General features: G+C 37.6%; 3 protein-coding genes across 7 annotated transcripts; all 3 read left to right on the forward strand.

The window, feature by feature from the left end:
* The first annotated feature begins 229 nt into the window (after window positions 1-229).
* Window positions 230-1,939, forward strand: LOC137715266 (large ribosomal subunit protein P2B). 5 transcript variants are annotated; one of them, XM_088691222.1, is made up of 5 exons: window positions 286-385; window positions 472-503; window positions 627-716; window positions 1,410-1,642; window positions 1,759-1,939. In XM_088691222.1, the coding sequence occupies exons 3-5, from the start codon at window positions 629-631 to the stop codon at window positions 1,783-1,785; spliced, it is 348 nt and encodes a 115-aa protein (XP_088547348.1). In that variant the 5' UTR covers window positions 286-385; window positions 472-503; window positions 627-628; the 3' UTR covers window positions 1,786-1,939. The 5 variants fall into 5 exon arrangements, with proteins under 5 accessions (XP_068310626.2, XP_068310627.2, XP_088547348.1 ...); XM_088691223.1 differs by having other exon boundaries at window positions 295-373; XM_068454525.2 differs by lacking the exon at window positions 472-503 and having other exon boundaries at window positions 230-385.
* Window positions 1,940-5,756: 3,817 nt separating this feature from the next.
* On the forward strand, window positions 5,757-6,620 carry LOC137714356 (uncharacterized). Its single transcript, XM_068453593.2, has one exon. It carries the CDS (start codon window positions 5,757-5,759, stop codon window positions 6,618-6,620), a length of 864 nt encoding a protein of 287 aa, XP_068309694.2.
* A 9,823-nt stretch (window positions 6,621-16,443) lies between these two features.
* LOC137714843 (uncharacterized) lies at window positions 16,444-17,010 on the forward strand. Its single transcript, XM_068453971.2, has one exon. The coding sequence runs from the start codon at window positions 16,444-16,446 to the stop codon at window positions 17,008-17,010; it is 567 nt and encodes a 188-aa protein (XP_068310072.2).
* Window positions 17,011-17,454: the final 444 nt, after the last annotated feature.

Genomic DNA, 17,454 nt, shown 5'->3' on the forward strand with positions numbered 1-17,454 from the left:
GATGGCTAAGAACAATTATTGACGACATCATATCTCTGGCCAACTCTATAATAAAAAAAAGGGATTTGAAAGCGTTTTTTTATCTTTTTAAAATCACTTCCAATTCCAAAATGCCCCCTTAAACCAACGGTAATAAGAAAGCGCTAAAACTTGGGCATAAAGGTGCACGTTTCGGCCACGTCTTTCCACACTTTTAAGTTGGGCCTGAAGTCAGTTGTGGGCTTGGGTCAGTGAAACCTTAAGAAACTTTCGTATTTGTATAAATTGATTCAGAGTTCTAACCTAAACCTCGCGTGCTTTTATTTCCCCACAAACCCTATTTCGGCCGCGGCTCCGCCATTGAAGCTCTGCTACGAAGCTCTCTTTACTCACTGTACGTAATACGGTTAGTATTCTTCAACATACCTCTATCCATCTCTTCATACGAGTAGTTTTTATTAATTTATTATCAGGTTCCTCCGATCATACTAGAGAGTAGAGAGCGAATTGAATCTGATCTTTTGGTGCATATATCTTTGAATTCTCTTCTGATTCTCATATATATATATGTATGTGTGTGTGTGTTTGTACATTTATGTATATAATCGTGTGTGTTTGATTCCTTGTGATATTGTTTGGATGGGCAGAGATGAAGGTTGTTGCTGCATACTTGCTCGCTGTTTTGGGAGGGAAGAGCAGCCCCTCAGCTGCTGACTTGAAGGACATTCTCGGATCAGGTAACTTTCCTAATAAAAAATCCTTTGTTGCTGCAAGCCTGCTACAATGTATGACTCGTATTAAAATTGTTATTGTTTTCAATTTATTGTTTTGTGTTGATTTTGGATTTCCATTTGTGGGTTTTGCCTTGTTTAGATAATTTAAATTGATTTATGTTTTGAATATCAATTTTGGTTTTGGGCTTTCGAGCTCGTCGGCTTTTACTCTTTAGCCCCACACCCGTGGCAATGATTCTAGTCTTGCCACCCCTTTGGACGAAAGAGTTATTTCATTTAGATTATATGTTGAAGCAATGTCTGAACTTCGGTTGTGTAGAGTGCTCTTTTCCTCCATTAGTGCTTATTAATTATGTTGGGATGGAATTTTGGTTATCAGTCTTTCAACCTATTTACCTATATTATTGCTCGCGGTTGAATTCCTGCGTCATTGGAATGTAGATGATTTATGATTGCGATTTGGTTATTATGTTATTTGGGAGAGATGAAAAGATTATAGTTCCCGTTTTAACAAGTAATAAAGAAAGAACTCGAATATGTGATGTGTCATGAGTAGTAAATAATTCTTGGCCAAGAAATGTGGGCACGAGCTTAAGTTTCCCTTAGGACTATTATTTTAAAAGAGTAGTATATTATTATTATTTGTGCGGTGCCATTTTTGCACTTGGAAATGTAAATTAATTTGTTTGTTGACAGTTGGAGCTGAGGCAGATGGTGACAAGATTGAGTTGCTATTGTCCGAAGTCAAGGGAAAAGATATCACAGAGCTGATTGCATCTGGAAGGGAGAAGTTGGCATCTGTTCCATCTGGTGGTGGTGCAGTTGCTTATTCTGCACCTGCAGCCGTCGGTGGTGGTGGGGCTGCTGCTCCTGCCGCTGCTGAGCAGAAGAAGGAGGAGAAGGTGGAAGAAAAGGAAGAATCAGATGACGTAAGTATTTTATGTCAAACTGATGTAGATGGTACCAAGCTTGCTTTATTTGTAACCTTGGATTTCCAAATTATATCGTGATTGTTTAATAACTTTTTAAATCATATGTTTTGCAGGATATGGGTTTCAGCCTTTTCGACTAAGGGAGTTTTGTTCGGAGCTTTGCCTGTATCAAGACTTCATCTTTATATTTTTGGGACCAATGCTGTGTTTTTAAGTTTATGTTTGTAGTTGGATATGGTTCTGGATCTCTAAAATTTTGTTTAGATATGCAAGTGATAGAAGATGTTTGCTTTAGATCTTAATTCCATCTATTTGAGTCGACTAAAGGTTGCTTTCTTGTGATTTATTGCATGTTACGGTTCATTTAGTGTTTGCGCAACCACGTCTCTCATTATCTAGTTGGTCATGGAGTGTGAGATTATTATGTAGCGAAAGTCCAATCTTTCGTACTTATGCCTCTTGTGCCGTCACAAAAGTCTGGAAGACTGCTACCAAATGGTTTTGAAAGCAGGAAGAGAAATTGAAGAGAGCATCTATGAACTTCGAAAGAAAAATCGGAAATTGTAGGGGGCTACCCAATCAGCAGGGTGCAGGCAACACTTTCATTTAGGGCTGGTATGGGATACCGAACCTAAAATGGCATACCTAATCCTAAATCGAAAATTTTCGGGACTCTCGAAATGTTTTTGATATTTAGGGATTTCCCAAAATTGACCCTGCATCAAAATCCAAATCATCTAGAGTGAAATTGAAATTGTCTAAATTTGCATTAAAACCCCAAATTGAAATCAGAGACAAAGTGACAGTGAATCGGTGAAGATTGATGGTCGAGATAGAGAGACAGAGTGAAGAGATAGACTTGCATCCTGCTCTTGACACGAGCCCCCAATTCAAAACCCTAACCTTAATTCGAAACCCCACACACACAGAATCATTGGAGAGAATCAAAGGTGGGAATGAAGCTGTGAGGTCTGGTGGTGGCCAAAGCGGAGAGAGTTTGTCGAAGTGAGATTGTGAGAGGGTGAGTGGTTGTTGAGTTTCGAATTTGAGAAGGAGAGACTGAGAGAGTCTGAGATTGAGTGAAGGCAGAGATGAGAAATGTGAAATGAAATGAGAGAGAGTGATTAGGGACGCTCAGGTTTGGATTGAGTTAAAGGAAGGGCTAAGTGGTTTCTGGGTTGTAGAGAGAGATAATTCGAGAGAGTTGAGACAAAAAATGAGAAAGAAAGTTCTGTCTTTTAGAAAGCACCCATGTGTTGTATATATAGTAACGTTTCGGTTCGGGGACGAAAATACCAATGATTTTAAAGTGAGACTAAATTCCATACCAAACAATTCAGGATCGGTTTAGTTTTGGTATCAAAATTTTGGGGATTTTTGGTTTGGGTTTTTTTTGGTTTGGTTTTAGTATGGTTTGAGATTTTCGGTTTTTTTTCCACCCCTACTTTCGTTAGTCTCCCTTGTTGACAGAATTCATAAGAGCATCTCCAGACGAGGAGTCAAAAAGTCCACATCAGTAATAACAGTAAAAAAAAGATACCGGTAGTGTTTTTCAACCGAAATGCAAATTCCTATAGCATGATGTGGATTGACAGCAAGGGTGGTTGCTGTCAAATTCAAAACTATTTTTGGTGATTAATAAGCTTTTTATCATTCTTATTATTATTTTTTGTTCTAACAATACTTATTACAATTTTTTTTTTTTGAGCAAACAATATTATCTACAATAAGGGAGAGGAGATGAGCTTAGTTTCACAATGGTCTAGCAATAATATGGTTCAAATTCGCCTTTGACGAGCATCGAACCTAAGACCTCTCACTTACAAGTGAAGAGGAATATAACTAGACCATAATATTAAGTGACTAGATTACTTATCTATTCTATTAAGAGAAGAGGGCTTGTCAACTTTTGAATACACAAGGTTGACATGAGGAGGGCAAAATAGTATTTTCCATTTTTTTGAACTTTTTTCCTTTTTTTTTTCTTCATATTTTGCCCTCACTTTTGATACACAATATTTACATAATGAGGGGCAAAATAGTAATTTTGTATCAAAATATTTACATAAGATAAAAATATGTACTTATTAAGAGAAATTGTCTCATCATCATTTTTTCATGCAGGTAAGTGAACTCATGATGTTTTTTGGATAGTTTGAATGAACTGAAGCGGTTACACTTGAGGAGAACGTGGGAGGAGGTGGGCGGTTGTTCACACACACAAAGTATGTGCTCCCTGCTAGTTACAATTATAAAAAGTAAATAATATAATAAATAATTGTTTAAATTTGATACATCAGATAGAGAACAAATTTTTTTTTTTTATTTTAAAAAAAAGATCAAAGTGCCATATAACCTTTCAAATTTAAATTTTATGTCTAAAATTTAACTTCTTTTTTGAAGATACTCTAAAAGTTTGAAGAGTGTCTGTTCTGATCAAATTTCTGTTCCTAATCATATCTTCAGATAAAGTGTCTGCTCCTAATTTTGGTAAGAATAGCAAGAAGGCTGAGGAGCTTGCTGAACACATAAAATGTATATAAAGTACAACTTGCATTACCAAGACTGGCATAAGGATGCTTCGAAGGGAAGTTGCAAGGTTTGCTTACGTATTACGAAGAACCAACTGCATTCTAAAATTGGCCTTCTCAACAAACAAACCCCAAGTCCATCTTTCTGTAAAAACTTAAGTAAACCCAAAGTTTCACTTCAATTGCATACCCTTTCAACGATGGGCTGCATGTATATACATTGCATTCCAGATTACATCAGGGAATTGCAATCCTTATTTACAAGGCTATTTGAAATTCAAAAGTATGACAGAAAGATTCAAAATTTGATTACACAGAAAACATACGTTTGAAAGAGTTTTAAACTCTTCTTGGATAAGACTTTGAAATGATCACAAACTCCTGAAGTTGTTGTAACTGTTCTCATACGATGACTTGGTCTAACATTGCCCCGCAAGCTGACAGGCAGAGAAACAACTAGAAGCTTGAACCGTGAAGAGGACAAACCTTTTCTAAATAGATCAGCTACTGGTCTTGAGAACAAATGTAATTCATAATTAACTCTCCACGAAACACCTTCTCACGAACATAATGATAATCCACTTCTAAATGCTTTGTTCTTGAATGAAACACACTGGGTTAGAAGCTAGGGCAATGGACGAAATATTGTTGCACCAGATTGAAGGTCTTACGAGATGCAAATGTAAGTCTCCAAATAGAGACCTTAGCCATGACAGTTCTGCAGCTGTGTAAGGCAGAGGCAGCTGCCTATACTTAGTTGTCTCAAATATCTTGATATAGCCGTCCTTAAATTAGCAGCAACAAATGCAGCACAAACCAAAGCAACCTTTGAAAAAGCTTTCAACGCCATTCGCAAGAATGCTAATGGCACCGGAGCTACAAAGCAGCGTATAGATTTGTATGATTTTGTGTCAGGGGCTTCTGTTTTCCCAGTGCGAGGGGTTAATGACGGTGACAAACCGGTCACCGAAATTATTGGAAGTAAATAATAGTTAGCATCTAGTTGGGGTCTTTTATCCTCTAGACAAATGGTTTCCCTGTTTCCAGCAACAAGGTGCAGCAAGTTGGTTTCCTTATTTCTTGCAACAAGGTGCAGCGTCCCATCCTAGAAGATAGTTTAGTAGAGTGGCGTCCATATCTCTGTAAAAGTCTGTAATCAATTCCTTAATTTAAGGGAAGAAGTCAATAGCTTGGGCATGATTGAAGGAGTCTACTCCATATCTCCTTTGTATATATACGTTGTCTCTTGTCTTTCTTTCATATAATTAATACAAAACACATACAAGCTTATCAAATTCCACATGGTATCAGAGCATTGACCCTAACAGGCTTGTCTATGCATATTTTTGTGCGTTCTGAGTTTCTTTCAATCCACAACAATGGCTGAAGAAAGTTCTGTTAATCTGGAGGAAGAAAGCTCATGTATTGCTACTCCAACTTTTTCTAATGTTGATGTTAACCCTAACCAACGTCTTAGTTCTGTCCTACTGAATGAGTTCAATTACCTCCCTTGGGAAAGAGCTGTGACTCTTGCTCTTGGAGGAAGATCTAAACTCGGCTATGTCATTTGAGTCATACAAATGCCAGAGCTCACCTCACCAACCTATGAGGCTTGGTTGTGCAAGGACCAATTGGTCATGTCATGGCTGCTCAATTCCATGGAGTGGAAGATTGCTGAGATTTTTAGCTATGCTAAATCTTCTATGCATCTTTGGAAGAATAACAAAGAGATGTATGGAAACCAGAATAACTCAGCTCGAGTTTTTCAACTCAAAAGAGATATTGCTGATCTACAACAAGAAGGAAAACCTTTTGTGCAACATCTTGGCACTCTAACAACTATGTGGAATGAGTTAAACGTTTATCAACCTCATACCACAAATGCCATAGTGTTGTTAAAGAGGGCTGAGGAGGACAAAATTTTTCAACTATTAGCAAATTTGAGTCTTGATTTTGAAGATCTTCGAAGTCACATTCTCATGAACTCTGATCTTCTTTCTTTCTCAAGTATTTGTGCCACTATCCAACGAGAAGAAGTTCACAAAAGGGTGATGAATACGGAGGTCAAGACAAACATGCTTGAGGCTAGGGCTTATGCTTCTAATCACAAGGCTGTTGAAGAAACAATCTACAGAAGGAAAAGATTGGATATGAAATGTGCCTATTGCAATGGTGTTGGGCATTCGAGGGATAGGTGTTGGATCTTTCGCCAAGAATTGAAGCCAAAATTCTCTAAAGATCACAAGAGTTTTCCAAAAGCCCTTCACAACTATCCACACAAAGCGAATCATGTTGTTTCTTCATCTACAGTGTCGAACTTCATTGCTAATCTAGCATCCTTAATCAGCGAATTTGCAGCATTTCTTCATAAGAAACGGATGGGTGGTGACTGTGAAAGAAATATCAGCCATGGGAGTAGCAACCAAACTGCATTACTTGGTTAGTTTGCATGGTTTCTTGCTAAAAGTGAGGGCATAACACACCAAGACATTCCAGGTTTTTTTGAATTCCTTCTCAACTGCTCTCAATATTGGTAATGTGCATGATTATTGGATTGTAGATTATGGAGCCACTGATCATATGACAAATCAATTCACAAATTTGCATGATTTTGAAAAAATCTCCACCCCTTCTCAAGTGTCGGTTGCCAATGGAAAAAGGGTGTTTCAGTTTTAGGGAAAGGGAAAATAAGTAATCACACTCCTAAGATGATGCTATATCTACTTACTAGATATCCTCTTGGATTCTCCTGGCTTTAAACAAGGATTCTATCATAAAAAAGTCTTTCTCTCACGGTATAAATACACCCATATTGGGTTCCTCTATGGTAATGCAATCTATACACTTGAATTTTGTTGCCTATTGATTGAGTCTCCAATCATTCACTAACTTGACCGTCGAAGAGCCTTTGGCGGATCCACCCCCTAAGCCAAGGGTTTGCTTACGGTTGTTTACTGTTTTGCAGGTTGTTCTAGACTATATGGATTTGTTCTCAACCACCGCTTATGAAGGTGTGCAGATTTTGTTCCAACAATTGGTGCTTTTACTGAGAGAGAACCCATATTCCTCTCAACTAGATCACTCCACCAACAAATATGTCAGCCGAAGAAGGCTCAGTCAATGTGCACGCTAATCCGACTGATGAAGAAGGCCTCATTTTTTATGTATCAGTTATTACTAGGGCAAAAAGCTTGTTGCCCCTAACTATTGCATCAACACCCGGAGCTAGCAACGACCCCCAAGGGACGACGATCGCCCCTAAGGAAGGATGAGATCTAGCTAGAAGGTATCCCCCTTCTATGGATCAAATATGGGAAACTTTGACCAAGATCTGCATTTTTGTTGAAAAACTACAAAAGAACTAGACTTCCGCCCAAGCTAAGAGCCATTCTGACTTCGTGGACATGCAGAGATGGATGAAGAACCTAGAAAACTCGAGCAGGACAACGCCTCCTACCAAATTCCCGTCATTGGATTTGGAAGCATAAGCACCATAACGCTAGAAGGTGGCCCCATATTGTCTCCAATCATTTAAGCATCAGCAAATGCGGCAAGGCTCTAGAGAAATCCCACTATTAATCGACGGACCCTGGGCCTGGGCGCAGATAAGGGAGAAGGAATCCAAAATCCTCAGAATCCCCCTCAAAACAACTCGGGGGTATCGAGAGAAAAACCCCACTGTCTAAGGTTTGACGAACTTGAGGTTCTTGAGCACCAAGAGTAGTAATATTCTCTGAACGTATATAATCAGGTAGGTCACATCCTACTCCTTACTCCGAATAATTGAAGGAGTTCCTCCGCCCAAAAAAATTCTCTCAACTAAGGTTCAAGTCTTTCCTCAGTGACTTCGACCCTAATTACCATATCATGAATTACAGAATTGCCTTGGCGTTATACAATAACAACGATGCCTAGAGGTGTAAGATGTTTCCGTCCACCTTGGAGGGACCTGTTATGAGGTGGTATTCAAAATTATCAGCCAGGTCCATTGACTGCTTTGAAACTCTGGTCAAGTTATTTACGAATACCTATTCTGTATACAGTGATGTTTGGAAGCATCATGAAGCTATGTTTAGGTTACTTCCTTAAACCAAAGATGAAAGTCTTCAAGCCTATTTGAAGCGTTTTCGTGTAGAATTAGCTGAGGTGCAAAAACTAGATGATAAACTTGCGACTATAGCATTCAAACGAGGCCTCTATGTCCATTCGCTTACCTCCTAAAAGCTTAACAAAATGAAGTACGACTATGCTACTCTAGTTGAATGCTTCCATATCTCAGACGATTTGACAGACTCGGATGACAAAAGTCGAAGAACAACTATTGAACCAAATTACTCTGGAAAAATAGATAAAAGAAGGGTAGATAGAGACACTCCTCCATCTTCTCCATGACGAGTTATGAGAGGAGGGCGTCGAGACAATCAAGTCTTATCAAAGCCTAAGTAGTACACCACCTTGAACACTACCATTAATAACATCCTCCATAGTGTAAAAGATAAACCCTTCCTCTGACGCCTCCGACACCCAAAACCACTCCTAGAACACCTGGCTAAGAAGAACCCAAGTGAATACTGCTCTTTCCAAAAAAGTACCGGCCACGCCACTAGAGATTATCAAGCGTTGAGGTAGACCTAGCAATTTCTTACACGACCCGTTAACATGACACGTAAACAACACGAAAATATTGGGTTTCGGGTCAACACGTTAACTAATCGGGTCGTTATCGGGTCACACCATAAGGACCTGTTATTAACAGGTTTACACAAAGGTGACACGTGGGTAACCCATTTCGACACATTAAGAAAAAAGTTATTTTGATTATTTTAATTTTTTAAACTACTAAAAAAAACTTACTATAAAATACTAGACTTGGCATTCGTGTCATTTACATGTCATACCTGATAGCTTAACGAGTCATGTCGTGTAATACCCGTTAAAGTAAACGGGTAATATGACCCCACCTGAAATCAACCCGTTAATATTATCAGGTAATATGACCTCATCTGTTATCCGTTAAGAAAAATATATTTTAAATCAATAAAAATGAAAATGAAAATCATATTTTGACCCAAAAAAATGTAAAACATAATACTAAATTAGTATACACATACTAAATTTCGGAGTGACCTCTTCATGAAAGTTGTAAAACTTTTCATTAAAAGTGATTACATTTTTCACACTTCGACAATAATTATTATTAATTTTTCACTCAAATAAAAAACACTGTTCATGAGATTTGGAGGGTTTTAAAAATCTAAACGACCATGTAACCATCGTCTAAGCATTGAGGATACAATTATTAACGTTTATTATGCTTTCACATCTTTCAAACTTGTACATTAATGATTATGAATTTTGTTTATTTTGAACTCCCTTTAAAATACTATTCATGAGAGTTTGTATGATTTTAAAAATTCACACGATCATATACCCATCCTCAAAGCGTAGAGGATGCGACTACGAGCGTTTGCATATTTTTCATATTTTTCGCACATGTAAATTAATTATTATAATTTTTTTAATGTGTTTGGTATTTATAAATTACTTGATATTTTTATTTTTAATGTGGTTTATGATTTTTAATCTTAATCTTTGCCTATAATATACTATGAAAATAAATAAATAAATAAATAAAACTTCAATTTTAAAATTTATATAGAATAATAATTAATAAACAATATATACATATTCATTATATCTATTGTATTTTATAGTAAGTTTTTTTAGTAGTTTAAAAAATTAAAATCATCAAAATAACTTTTTTCTTATCATGTTGAAACAAGTTACTCACGTGCCACTCTCGTGTAAACCTGTTAAGGACCCGTTATTAACAGATTATTATCGTGTGGCCCGTTAATGACTCGATTAGTTATGGTGTTGACTTGAAACCCGTTATTTTTTGTGTTGTATTAACGGGCCGTGTAAGAAATTGCCAGGTCTATAAAATACCATAGCCATAGTGTATATGTGTGTGTGTGTGTGTATATATATATTATATTAAATATGTACTATTGTATTATTATTCTATATAAATTTTAACAAATTAAGTTTTATTTATTTATTTTTATTGTATACTATAGGCAAAGAGTGAAATTAAAAAAAATAGTAAAACACATTAACATAAAAATATCAAACACATTAAAAAAATTAATATTTAATTTACAAGGGCGAAAAATGTGAAAAAATATGCAACGACTTGTGATCCCATCCTCAACACCTCGACTATGGGTACATTGTCGTTTAATTTTTAAAACCATACAAACCCTTATAAATAGTTTTTTAAGGGAGTTCAAATATAAAAAAATCATTACAAGTGCAAAAAACGTCAAAAAACATGTAACGGCTCGTGATTTCATACTCTACGCCTTGAGTATGGGTACATTGTCGTTTGAAGTTTTAAAACCATACAAACCCTCATGAATAGTATTTTTAGGGGAGTTCAAAATAAATAAAATTCATAATCATTAATGTATTAGTCTAAAAATGTGAAAGCATATATAAACGTGCAAGGTTCCTTAATCTTGAAACGCAACTCCCTTCATTTGGTATATCCTTGACTAGTTGGTAATTTATAGTAATGTACTAATGTTTTTCATTAGGCTCTTATTTTGGAGTATGTAATACTTGAAAGACAAATTTTTTTTTAATGTTTAGAAATAATATTTATGTGACAATGTAGTATGTATATACTAATTTAGTATTATGTTTTGATTTTTTTTTTTCATTTTCATTATTCATTGATTTAAAATATATTTTCTTTAACGGGTAACGAGTTGAGTCATCTTACTTGATAATATTAAAGAGTCGATTTCAGGTTGGATCATATCATCCGTTTACTTTAACAGGTGTTACATGATATGAGTTAAGATATCGGGTATGTCACGAAAATGACATGAACATGGAAAACACGACACGAATGCCAGACCTATGCTGAGGAATCATATCGAGGACTTATTGGATCAGGGGCATTGCTGGAATTCATTAAGGATAAGGTGAGAAAAGAAAATTCGATCAAACCCAGGGAAATGGATTAGTCAGATAAACACACTGAAGATGAAGAACGTCAGCCTGCAAAGAAACTGACCCTCAACATAAACTTTATCCGTGAAGGACGGATGCAAGCAGCATTGGAAGTTACGAGGAATCCAATGCCAATCACCTGAAATGGATGCCCCGTCTTCACATTAAGATCGAATAAAAATAAAAGGTAATACGAACTACACAGGGTTTGATTCCTTTACCAGGATATGTAGGCAGTTCCCTTCGGACCTAATCACAACACCATCGCATGCGCAAAGACAAGTCCACAAAGAACTCATCTCCTAATGCCCCATCATAGGCTCATCGTCAAAAGTGATCTCTTTTGTAATTTTTATGTCATATCATCATTTCTTTAGAACTACAGCAGTAATTTGATTCTTCATCTCGAAGATATGTAGGCAGTCCTTCTTAGATTCAATCACATCCCCTTTTAAACCAACTTTACTTGGATCATGAATAAAGAGTATATGTTTGTCTCAAACGTGTGTTCTTTCTTTATTTTTAAGTAATGCAGTGAGTACCCTACTTGTTCAAAATAGGACCCTAACTTTGAAAACTTTTCACCAGTGCAAGTTAAAATGTTCAAAGTTACACTGTCAAAGGAGCCTTATTTAGCCCAATTCGTATAGAACAGTTAGCAACTTAGGAGACTCAAACCGTAAATAAACGTGGTAATGATTGGCTGGTTATGGGCACAGGCACATGGTGCATTGACTCAAAAGTTCAATGCACCCTCTGGCCTTCGGAAAGTTTATGTAACCAACAAGGTTGTGGGTTATAACATTTGAACCTAGGCTCTACACCATTAAAAGGAATAGTTGAAAGGATGATCTGGTACTCATCTGAAGGTGGCTCTGAAATCCGACCCTGAGTATGACTAATCTATCCCAGACTAACTTACTAAGATAACTAAGCTTTGCAACACCAAGTGTTAGCAGGTTCGAATAGGGCATCCAGACTAGGTAATCTCCAAGAGGAATTTATTCCAACGAAGCTCCGATACACAGAAATGCTTTAGTCAAGCCAACTAAAGTAGTCAGATTGGAAATGCTCAGTGTGATGCTTAGGGTCTGACAAAAGGATTCAAAAAGTGTTTCCAACCCACAAGCAGGCGACCTTGTCGCCAACGAACTTTTGCCTAAAGATTCACTGGGGACAAACATGCAACACCTTCAAGCATCACATTGCAACAAAACTCAAAGAGCCCAAAAAGGGAATAAGAATAATAGGTAATGGGAGGACATTCCCGAGAAACGAGATACCATCATCTCTGATCTAGCGCAAAAGTAGAAAGGCAAAGGGTTGTCCATGGGTGTTAACGCCTGGTATCATAGTAAGGTGGTGCTCTGAATATCGCGCTTGGTACCCTTACAAGAGCTAAGTTTGGAAGATGATGTTATTCTGAATCAACATCATCAAGGGAGTTGTTATGCTTTGTCCCAAGCCCATAAACTTACATGTGCTTTGCCTTCCTTCTGAACATTCCAAAGTTAGCTTACTCTGGACAATTAGCTAGATTGGGGAGACGGCTAGAAAAATAGGAAGAACAAGAAAGGAACACCTTTGGATAAAATGGTTGAAAGACTCAAAGCCCGAACAGGAGCAAAGTGTTCAATGAGTAGAACATTCCCTCATTCTAGCCAGGCAAAGCATAAAGGGAAAACTGCTCCGCAACGTCAAAGTCTGTTGCATCACATGATCAACTAAAGGGAAATCAATAAGAGGGGTATCAGCAGTAGTAGTGGTATCTTTCTTCTTTATCTGTCCCTCAAGATTCCGAATGAGGCTCACCTTGTTCCGATAACACAAGCACCTATGCATCCACTGCAAGCGAAGCAGGCACTAGCAAACCATTGTCCCTTATTTTATCTTGGTATTATTGTTATAGTTCTAGGACCAAGTTCAACTGGGAGGCGGACCTCATGGGTCTAGATCAGGAATTTTCCGAAAAAAAAGATGTACAAGATAGGCATATTTTTATGCAAGCCCGTGTCTAGTATCAAAATCCCAAAAGGGATCACTTCGGTACAAAAGTTTAGGGAAGACAAACCCTCATGCCTGGTGATGAAACATTTGAAAAAAAAAAAAAAAAAAAACACAATGTTCCTGGCTAAAGTTATCAAGGTCTTCTGCTAAAGCAGAAATGTGTTAAGCCCACCTTGCTACGTTCCGAGCGCGACATTACATTCAAGGTGAGTATTCAAATGGAAACTCGCCACCGTCATTGTCCGCCCGTAGAGGGGTGGAGAAGAACGGAGACAAAGAATTCAACATCGGATAATGAAGGAAGCGGTAGCCAACAACTCTTCTTAGAATTTCAACCCCATGTTATAGATTAACTCCAATGCAATTCGAAAGCAGCACTAGCACATGGGATGAATATTATAGAACAAGTTGCAGGAAGAAGGGAAGCATTTTCAGAAGGTTTGTAGAAGGCAATAGTTTTTTGGGATTAAATTTTTCTCAACAAAGAACTCAGAAAATGATTAGAGTTAGGCAAGGAAGGCACTTGCATTATGGTAGAAAATGGGAAAGGTTTGAACGAAACCGCTGCTAAAAGAGGCTATATAAAGGAAAATCGCCAAGAGATCTCATCGTTGAAAGTGAAGATACACGTATCTTAGGGTCGATATACATAAAGATTGATGATAATTAATACAACACAAGGAAAACATTACCACGTAAAACAAAGGCGTTCGACATCATGGCAGGGGATTTATTTTCATAATTCTGAAGATTATGCGATGGAAATTGAAGCGACTTGACTACCTAGCTTTAAATGATGATCTGAAGACTAGACGGTACGTATTCCAGCTTGCTCTGAAAGGCATGGTCTTTGGTAACAATCCATCCTCAAGAGGAACGGGTTATCTTTCAGATGGATAGTTAAGGGCAATTGTGGGAACATGATTTTCTAGAGCTGGAACAAGGTTGATCTGAATACTGTTACCTCAGAAGCCCAGTGATGGACTCATTAGCTCTGGGTGAAGCTGTATCAGACGGAGCAGGATGCCACCATCATTCTGCTCCGGGGCCCTAGGTGAAGCGCAAGTGGCTCCATTGGATAACCATGCTTGCTCTACAAGACACAAGATGTGATCCAGATATGGACTTAATAAAATCCTATAAGTCTTTGAGTCCCTACAATCTAGGGATAGGCATGCACCAGCAAGTAATCATATAGGCATGCACCGGCAAGTAATCATACTCCCAAGATGATGTAATATCTACTTACTAGATATCCTCTCGGATTCTCTTGTCTTAGAACAAGGATTCTACCCTAAAAAGTTCTATCTCCCACATTATAAATACACCCATCTAGGGTTCATCTATGGAAACACAATATATACACTTGAATTCTCTTAATTACTGCTTGAGTCTCAAATCATTCACTAACTTGATCATCGGAGAGCCTTTGGCTGACACACCCCTTTCAACAAAGGGTTAGCTTACTGTTGTTCACTATTTTGCAGGTTTTCCAGACTATACGGATTTTTGTGCTCAACCACCGCTTATGGAGGTGCGTAGATTTGGTTCCAACATATATCAAACTCCATTCATTCATTTCTTAACCCAAGCAAATAATTTGTAATCACGTTAGCTTCAATTTAAAAACATATACAACTATAAGCAGTGCATGGAATCTCTTTGTGCATGGAATCTCTTTGGAAAGATATTCCAATTAGATCGGCAACTAACCTCTATGATCTGGATATAGTCGTTCTTAACTTTGCAGCAGCAAATGCAGCACAAACCAAGTTTCGTTTGAAAAAGCTTTCAACGCCACCGTAAAGAATTCTAATCGCACGACAGCTATAAAGCAGTGTGTAGATTCATATGATTTCGTATTACGGGCTTACATTTTCGCAATGTGAGGGGACAATTTGGTCACTGGAATCCTCATGCAGGCCCAAGATGACCTTGTTTGTTGCCAAAGAGCATTGGCCTCTGTTGGAGTTCAGCTTCTTATGCAAGTATCAACGATAAACTTTTGGGTCATGTTATATAGGGATGTTGCATTCCTTGTTACTTCCCAGTCATAAATATCTAGAAAAAATATGCGAATAATGTATTAAAATTTGAAAGTACTTGCGTACCAAAAAAAATGTATATGTGATTACTATAAATAAAAAGGAGAGAAATTTGAAGAAAGAAAAAATAAATGATACGGATAACGAATATCGCCTGTTTGCTATCATTGTTGTGCTCCTCTTTAATTTGAATTTCTTATCATGCATTCACTTTACTATGCATTGGCTTTAACGAAGATGAAATTATGGTATATGTATTTTCATTAAAACTTGACATCACCGTATCAGTCCGAATACAAGCTCTAACTCATTTCATTCTCGATGTCCAATTGTTGTTGAGTCCCACATCGGCTATACAAAAAAGAAAAATTATAGTTTAAATATCTCAACCCCACTCCAACTAACACCGATGCCTTTTTTGATATAAACCCCACACCTGACGGATTATGCATGTAGTAATTAACAAGTTGTGGACAATATCTGTGTTGTTGGAAGTGGGCTCTCTATTTGCCTCTCTGATAATTCTGCATGGTATCAGAGCCAGGAAGCGAGTCATGTACTGCCACGTGATGGGTGGGTTCTCTTGGCCCCGTGCAAAGATGGTGGGTCCCTTGGCCCCACTTATAGAGCGAGTCCTCTTGGCTTCACGTGGTTGCCGTTGTGTGGACCTTCCATGTGTGACCCACTAATTGGGTCCGACGTGAGGAGGTGTGTTAAGTCCCACATCAGCTATACAAAAAGAGAAATTATAGTTTAAATATCCTAACCTCACTCCAACTAATACTGTGACATTTTGTGATAAAACCTCATACTTGACGGATTGTGCAGGTGGTAATTAACAAGTTAGAGACATTATCGGTGTTGTTAGAAGTGGGCTCTCGGCCCGTCTCTCAGATAATTCTACAATTGTATGGTTAGGATTGGAATTCTAGAAACCATGAAGTCCAGCTTTTGTTGTGTTTTAGTTCAAACAAAAGTCACTGGAATAATGGGTTAAAGCTAGTAATTTCCATCCAATGGTTTGTTATGTAACAGAAAAACAAAAACAAAAGGTACAGATGACTGCGCTCCTAAATTTAGACCTATACCCTTCTTGGGTTGCTTATATATATCATACTCTATTCATTGATTTCTTAACCCACGCAAATAATTTGTAATCACGTTAGCTTCAACTTAAAAACATACTTCTTGAGCAATGGCCTCCTCAGTCAGTTATGCAGTGTTCATTGCTTCCTTGCTCTTATGCCTCTCGTCATCTCCAGCACCATTTGCAAATGCAAGAGCGTCTCGATTAGTTAGGAGTGTTTGCAAGCAAACCCAAGAACAATTCGGCTATAGCTATAGGCAGTGCGTAAAATCTCTTTGGAAAGATATTCCAATTAGATCGGCAACTAATCTCAAAGATCTTGATATAGCCGTTCTTAAATTAGCAGTAGCAAGTGCAGCACAAACCAAAGCTACGTTTGAAAAAGCTTTCAACGCCACCGACAAGAATGCTAATGGCACGGCAGCCATAAAGCAGTGTGTAGATTCGTATGATTTTGCGTTAGGGTCTTTTGTTTTCGCACTGCGAGGGGTCAATGACGGTGACAAATCAGTTACCGAAATCCTCACACAGGCCCAAGATGACCTTGTACGTTGCCAAAGAGCATTGGCCTCTGTTGAAGTTCAGCTTCCTATGTCAGTGTCGACGGTGAACTTTTGGGTCATGTTATATAGGGATGTTGCATTCTTTGTTACTTCCCAGTTATTAAATATCTAGAAAAAGATATGCGAATAATGTATTAAAATTTGGAAGTACTTGCATAAGAAAAAAAATGTATCTGTGATTACTATAAAAGGAGAGAAATTTGAAGAAAGCAAAAATAAATGATACGGATAACAAATATCACCCGTTTGCTATCATTGTTGTGTTCCTCTTTAATTTGAATTTCTTATTCACTTTACTCCGCATTGGCTTTAGCAAAGATGAAATTATGGTATATGTATTTTCATTAAAACTTGGCATCACCGTATTAGTCCGAATACAGATTCTAATTCATTTCATTCACCATTCGATTCATGCAACTTGTGTTTCTTTATCAATGGGGTGGGGAGATGTGAACTTAAAACCTTTTTAAGCATTTGGAGGAGAAAAAGTATTGCACATCCAATTTTTTTCTTCTATGCGCCCATGTCTGTCTTAAAAGCCCATTTTGTTTTATGA

The sequence above is a fragment of the Pyrus communis genome, chromosome 3, assembly GCF_041283825.1.
Source record: "Pyrus communis isolate YQ-2024b chromosome 3, ASM4128382v1, whole genome shotgun sequence".
Taxonomy (NCBI): domain Eukaryota; kingdom Viridiplantae; phylum Streptophyta; class Magnoliopsida; order Rosales; family Rosaceae; genus Pyrus; species Pyrus communis.

Excerpts from the sequence above, each read along its gene's own strand:
- LOC137715266 (XM_068454525.2), top strand. The coding sequence starts at position 629 with ATGAAGGTTGTTGCTGCATACTTGCTCGCTGTTTTGGGAGGGAAGAGC. Across the intron at positions 717-1,409 it reads GAAGGACATTCTCGGATCAG|TTGGAGCTGAGGCAGATGGT; the intron begins GTAACTTTCCTA and ends GTTTGTTGACAG. Across the intron at positions 1,643-1,758 it reads AAAAGGAAGAATCAGATGAC|GATATGGGTTTCAGCCTTTT; the intron begins GTAAGTATTTTA and ends TATGTTTTGCAG.
- LOC137714356 (XM_068453593.2), top strand. The coding sequence starts at position 5,757 with ATGCCAGAGCTCACCTCACCAACCTATGAGGCTTGGTTGTGCAAGGAC.
- LOC137714843 (XM_068453971.2), top strand. The coding sequence starts at position 16,444 with ATGGCCTCCTCAGTCAGTTATGCAGTGTTCATTGCTTCCTTGCTCTTA.